The 7,098-nt window shown below is 40.0% G+C and overlaps 1 protein-coding gene across 1 annotated transcript in view; it reads right to left on the bottom strand.

Moving 5' to 3' along the window:
* LOC118420309 (tyrosine-protein phosphatase Lar-like) overlaps positions 1 to 6,606 on the bottom strand; it is a 49,737-nt gene extending 43,131 nt beyond the window's left edge. Inside the window, exons 1-5 of the mRNA XM_035827055.1 lie at positions 6,423 to 6,606; positions 3,688 to 3,938; positions 2,996 to 3,083; positions 1,090 to 1,234; positions 694 to 806 (exon numbers count right to left, since the gene is read on the bottom strand). Coding sequence (XP_035682948.1) covers positions 694 to 806; positions 1,090 to 1,234; positions 2,996 to 3,083; positions 3,688 to 3,938; positions 6,423 to 6,498 — 673 coding nt within the window. The 5' untranslated portion in view covers positions 6,499 to 6,606. The remainder of the gene's footprint in view (positions 1 to 693; positions 807 to 1,089; positions 1,235 to 2,995; positions 3,084 to 3,687; positions 3,939 to 6,422) is intronic.
* Between the last annotated feature and the right edge of the window lie 492 nt (positions 6,607 to 7,098).

The raw sequence follows: 7,098 nt of genomic DNA, 5'->3' as shown, positions 1-7,098 counted from the left end.
TTTTTTTTTTTTCCATTTGGTGCTTTTTTTATATTTTTTTTCTTTATTGTTTTTATTTCTGTTTCTGTCGTGTTGGTTCATGGGTTTTGAAGGTGGAGTTTTTATTCTTTTTAAAGTTTTGTATCCTGTTGGTTTGATTTCATTTTTTCATTATTCCATTTTCTTTTGCTTTTCTTTTTTTCTTGTTTAGTTTTTTGTAGTCGATTTCAACGTTTTTGCATTTTTTGTGTTCTTTTTTGTTTCATGTCTATAATTTGTTTTTCCCTATCCTTTTTTGCCGGCTAATTCCTTCCCCAGCTTATGTTACTGTTTTAATGCCACCGGAGGAATCTGCTTGGAGATTAGCTATTTGTATCGGGGTTCCCTGATGGTCTTAACACCCTTGTCCTGCTGAGCCTGTGTATTTACGGGATGGACATATTTAATCCTTGTAATGCTGAGCTGTATTTTTATGGGTTTGGGGTGTTTCTCATGTATAAGTCGCATACCACTGCAAAGCCCAAGGAATGCGAGTGTAAATCTGCAGCAGCAGCACAGAACATGTCAAAGTTTACTTACCTGATGAAACTATTAGCTTTGGGAAGTTAAATTGTGCAAAAATTCGCCAACAGGACAAGGGTTAAGAGCCACAAAAATCACTCGTCTATTGAATACAACTAATGTTCCATCACAGAATATAGGCTAGGAACCAACCTCTAACAATGAGCCTCATGATGCCCTGTTGCCGAGTCGGGTAGTAACCGAAGTAAAACACCTCGTATATTCCAGTGTCCGACTTCTTCGCTTGGCGGATAGTTAACTCAGGTCTGGGGGTACAAAATACTCTGTTATTCTTTAACCAAATTTTGCCAAATAAAAATTAAGCATAGTTCCCTTAATATCTAATGCTGTTTTGCTAAGATTTCTTCTGGCTATTGCAAACACAGCACAAGCATATGACAGTGGACAATACAAGCAACACAGTTGAACCATCATTGGAACTAAATTCACTTACAAACATCCTCCCCACTGCTACTCCTTATGCAAAATGTCTGAAAATCGGTATAACATGTTTTTATAAACGTTTTCATCTTTAGTTTACATCTTTACCTGTCATTGACGGGGTTGCTGACGGGCTTGCCATCCTTTTTCCACGAGATGGCCACGTCTGGTTTCCGGCTGCGCATGGTCATCTGTAACGTCACATCCTCCCCCAGGTTCATGGTCTTGGTGAACTCCACGGGGAAGAAGTGCGCTGAGGACACATTGATTGACAGATAACGGTCAACAACACGGGAACACTCCACTGATAACGCTGCCACTTGTTTTGATGAATCGCTGTCGTCACATAACCGTGAGGCCACGTGATCATTCGATGGTCATTCGAATCTGACGAAGGCTGCAACACACATAGCCCAAAATTCGGACTTGTTTTTTTTATATTTCAATGAGTTTAATCAGTGCAAGATTAGGACACCACGTCTGGGCAATAATGTTCTTAATGGTTACCACCTAAAATGGGTACCTCACTGAAGCTGTGGTACGTCAACGGCCATTTGTACGAGCGCTCAACAAATTTTATCGAATCGCTTTACGCTTTCTGTGTTTTGTTGTGTTTTTAGTCCTGCCTGTACTTTTTCATGACATCCTCATATGTAAAGTCAAATGTAACTAAAATCAAATTAAGGACACAGCTACGCCGCCTAAGTATCGCGGTCCAGTGAAATCCCCCGTTAACAAGACCTGAAGGCCACGGGTCACATTTTGTGCTGTACAAAATCTCATATTTGTAATGCCAATAAGTCAATCAATTGAAGGCAAAAGATTACCACAAATATGTACCTATGTAAGCCAAAGAACTAACTCTAGCACGACAACAAAAATAACCTGACAGAGTCAAAACCGTAACATTCGTAAAAGAGGTTATAGTATGAACATATTACAAATAACACCCAGTGATCTAAGATGGGAAGATGACATCAGTGCTAGTGTCATCAGTTTTAAAAAGGGTCACGCGGACACAAACATCAGAGGCTCAGGGTGGAAGAAGGGAACCGACTGCACAGGAAACACATTCTTGGCGTCCGGTTCGCAAAGGCCGGGACATGTTTTTAATCGCCTGTGGCCGTTTGGCGGAAGTCGATATGAACAGGATGACATTCAACACTTAGTGAGAAACAGTCTGATATACTCTCGGATTCAATGTGTGAAAGGGTCATATATACCGACACTTTATAAACATTCCGGGTGACATGAGCAATTGCTGTGGCAACAAGTCGCTCTTTGAAAAGCACACTTTTGACATTTAGAGAAAAAAAATGAGCAAGTATATACGTCTGGAAATCATCATTTTGCGAAAAGACATGTCAGCCAAAAAACTTTTGCCAGATGTTGACATACATTATGGATATATCAATGTCCTTACAGAAAACATAAGGCCGATGTCTCACGATTTACACGCTTATCATGATGTCAATTATCACTTACCGCAAGACATTCGTGTTTTGACCTGCGTTGGGCCAACATAACCCAACCATCGGCCAATAGAGTACAATTACCCTTAGATATCTTCGACATATCTTGACTATGATTGTTTGTTAATCTGTAAACGATATTTAAGCTTAACACACCAGTTTTGTACAGTATAAGACCAGACTGATAGACTTGATTCACCCACACAAGAATGGACACATACACAATCTTTTAGACAAGTGTGGTGGGTTCTTTGACTTTGCTCTCGGTGTGGCTTTGCTCAGACACGGGACCTGTAGCTTTACGTTCCATCTAAGGGGAGTCCCTTACCGAAGCTACATGCTCATGTTCACTTGGTACGCATTGTAGAGTGATGGGATTGGTGGAACGTACAATTGTATAAGTGCGTTTCTCATGCGCACAACATTACATTAGGGCCTGTCATTGTTTCGAACCCAGAACACAATACCACCTTGTCAAATAAAGGAGTTGATAAGATAGTCATCCTTCAGTATCAACCTCATCCCAAAGCAGATCAATATACCTTTCCTGTTGACCTTGAGGGTGATGATCTTGGACACTCTTTTGTCTCCGCCATTTTTCATCCGAGCTTTACAGGAGAAGGCGCCAACCTGTAGGAGAGGCACATACATCTATCAGCAGGCCGTCCGACACAGTCAACGATTCTAGTGTCGTGGGGTGAAATCATGCATTTGTATGTCGGTCAGATACGTTTTCTTGACCATATTTCTTCCCTTTCCGTCACAATGCTCAGTCTCTTTGTTTGTCTCGCTCAACTCTCTACGTTCTGCACACGGTTAATGAAACAAATCCATGTTCTAAACGGTTTTCTACTCATTTAACGCACATCAATATTCGACTTCTCGGTTAACGAATTCACCTTCCTCAATTTCTCTGAAAGGGATTACCTTTTTAGTAATCATTAGTTTGACCATCAGATAGTTTATTATAAAACTTTCTGGTTGTATTTCAAGATTATTTTGTCTTTTCCTCGCAGTTTGTAATTCTAGTTCACCTTTTCCGTGGGGTAACCTATATTCGTTGTTACAGGGTATTTAGAGAAGTCAAGGGACGGTAGTTTCAAACCGCAAAACTTTTTAAAATATTACAGTTTGAAACCACCGTCTGTCGACTTGATATCCCTAAATTCCCTGTTTTTAAAAGTAATGGATTTAGGTTACCCCATGGATAAAGGTGAACCCACGTCATACTCACCTGAGCGTACCCAGCGGTCGCCAACATCCTGACGGCAACACCGTTGGGCGGGATCATGTAGGTGACCCGTTTGTCCGTGACCTTTTTCCCGGAGCCCGTGTCCAGCTCCACCCGCAGGGGGTACTTCCCTGCCCCCGCCGGCTGCTTCTGCTGGATGATGTCACCCATGGAGTAACAGTAGATGTATGTGTCTCTGTCCTGTGGGTCTACCGCCGGGAAGGCGTTCAGTACCGCCATGTCCACCGTCAGGCCTGTGGAAAATACAAAATATCGTTACTTTCACCATATCTATAACTGTAACAAAATATCTTTCACCATATCTAAATTTATTATTAACTGTTACATGGAGTAACAGTAGATGTACGTGTCTCTGTCCTGTGGGTCTACCGCCGGGAGGGCGTTTAGAACCGCCATTTCTACTGTCAGGCCTGGGAAAAGGCAAACTATCATTATATATTACTGTTACATGGAGTAACAGTAGATGTACGTGTCTCTGTCCTTTGGGTTCACAGGCCTGAGAAAAATACAGTACCATTTACATCACAAAACCCACACATGGTAGAAAAGATGGGGATCTTTCATCTTCCAATGCCTTCGGAAAAGAAGTCGAACCCCAAACCTCAAAATCTAGAGTTAGCTTTTAGACTAGAGTAGACACTTACTACATTGTTTTACACTGTTTGAACGCTTTTTATATTACCTGCAATTAGCTCACGGGGGAAAATTTGCAATAAATGTTTTTGTTATCAACGCTGGGTCACCTTTATACGCGTGGTAACCTATATCCGTTGTTTTTAAAAACAGGGTATTTGGGGATATCGAGTCAAGGACGGTTGTTTCAAACTGCAATATTTTAAGAATTCAAGTTGTGTATTGCAATTTGCTGCCACAGTCCGTCAACTTGATATCAATAGATAAGATGTTTTCAAAAACAACGGATAGGTTAACCCGCGGATAGAGGTGAAGTAGCGTTACCTTTGCCACAAGGTTATGTGTTCGGTTTTGCTATGGTGAAAAGACGAAGGTCAGGAAATAGCCTATTGGTGGCTTCCTATGGTACTGCAGCGAAACTTATATGTATGTTTCATATATGATAGAATATAATATTCTATTCAGTTGATTTATAGAAAATAGGTTTCCTCACTTCAGACATATGAGAAACACTGAAACATGAATTCCTCGTGCGTTTTCATAAACCTTATATGGTTAGACCATACAATCCGCTTACCATTACCAAGAAGGGAGAAGAAGTCGAATTCATATGCTACACTAAGTACAAACACGCGTATGTTTGTAAGCATGTATTTGTTGTGACCTGTACGTACCTCAGTTGGGAAAACGTACAATTAAAGGTCTTCATCAAATTCAGTTCAATATACACCATCCAAGATGGATACTCGCGCAACTGGATAGATTTTGCAAAAAGAAACATATTTTACAGCCTTACAAAGATTTTGCAATTGAGTTCATTCTCATAAAATATGTCTAGTTGCTTGAATATCTAATATCTTCATCGACGTATCATTTCATCATCGTTATCATCACTTGTTTGCTAGTTGTTAACGCTAAGCCTACCCACTGAAAAATCGTTGAAGTCTATTCAAAGCTTCTAGAGTTACCCAGTATCACGTAGACAGGTAGAGTAAAAACTGCCCAAAAAGACCACTCAGGGGAAGAATAAACTCTGGTCTGTGTAGACCGGTGGTAACTACAGACAGAAGGTTGGGCCGGTTGGGCCTTATGTAATTTGTTATTTGCACGAGTGTAATTTTCATATCTGAGATTGTGTAATTATAAAAACTGTTTTCAAAGAAGAAGTCAAACCCTGCAATAGTAATGTAGGTTAAAATCTTATTTGATATTCTGTATGTACATCCAATGACTTATTAATCTTTGTATGCTAGAATTTAGATTATTTACATATTTTCAATCACTTTATGTATTTGATTTTGTTTACTTGCAATTAGCCCCATGGACATAGTTTTGCAAAAAAACTCAATTATCATTTATTATTTATCTTATTTTTTTTTTAAATGTGGATTGCATTCCTCCACTTCTCATGTTGTATGAGAGGTTTGATATCATACTTCAAAAAGATATGTCCCTAACCGGTACGATCGCTATCTTACAAAACCACATTTTGTCTCTGACATGTAAAGAGATCTGCCATCAAAGTTCTTTGCTAAAGAAGCTAGTCGCTGACTAAGCTCACAACTTGAACTCAATTGTTCATATTCATATCGTTCTTCGGAAGTTACTTTGAAATCGATCATGTGGATTTCTGTTGAAAGTTTTGAATGGTATGAATAGTTGAAAAATGTTTTCTGGTAAAGAGTTCGTTTGGAGGTCATCATTTAAGAGATGCTATCTGATTCTCAATCTGATTGCAGCGAAATGATAACGTTTAACGGTTTTCTACTGAGATAGCCCGACTCGTGATCCCGTAAAGGCTCAAACAAACAAACAAACAAACAAACAAACTAGTAGCAACCAACAAACTGTTATAGGATACAATATGGAAAGCACTGAGTTTTCGGTCTTATCGTCACATATACATTGGCTTTGTTTTTCTAACCAGATATATGTCATCTCAGAATGGTTGATCCGTCGGAAAGAAGTTTGAACTTGACAAGATAGAAATCTCGAAGTTAAGACTCAACACATGATGTTCTCAGGAAAGTCTCCTGTTTTGATCTTAAGAAAGTTTATCGTGGAGAGTTTTTAAAAGACCTTACCCTGGACATGAAGCACAGTAAGACACGCCATCAACACTTGTAGCATCGTCCAACGCGCAAAGCTGCCCCCCTCCATGGCTGGACTCACCACTCACTCGTGTGTAGTGACAACCCCAGTACTGGCTCTCCAAACCCACTTATTTCGAAATTTCTGATTTATTTTAGGGTTGGACATATCCTTCCGCTCGACGTTTGGCAGCAAAACACACTAGCCTGCCTGACTCGACAGGAGGAACAGCGGGACTTTCTTATCTACATCTGGCACTTCTTCCGCAGTTCGGCTTTGTTTCCTGGACTCCGTAACTGGGCTGGAAGAAGGGGGGGGGGGGGCTGGTGTAGGATTTCCTATGAACCCAGCCGATTATATGAAATGTTGCAGTTCACATGGACACTTTTGGACTCAGCTAAACGGCTATACTTTCAAAATGAAACTTTTAACATGACTTTTGCACACACGTCTGTAACGTTATGAAAATGTCTATAAACTCTTCTGCAAACTAAGTACTCTGGACTAGAAGAGGGACTGGTATAGTATTTCCTATGAACCCAGCCGATTATATGAAATATTACAGTTCACACGGACACTTTTGGACTCAGTATAAAGTGATACTGCTAAACGGTTGTACTTAAAAAAAGAAACTTATAACCTGAATATTTGCACACACGCCTGTAACGT

The sequence above is a fragment of the Branchiostoma floridae genome, chromosome 7 (assembly GCF_000003815.2).
Source record: "Branchiostoma floridae strain S238N-H82 chromosome 7, Bfl_VNyyK, whole genome shotgun sequence".
Lineage (NCBI taxonomy): Eukaryota > Metazoa > Chordata > Leptocardii > Amphioxiformes > Branchiostomatidae > Branchiostoma > Branchiostoma floridae.
Note: the sequence above shows the minus strand (reverse complement) of the source record. Positions and strands in the feature narration are given on the sequence as shown.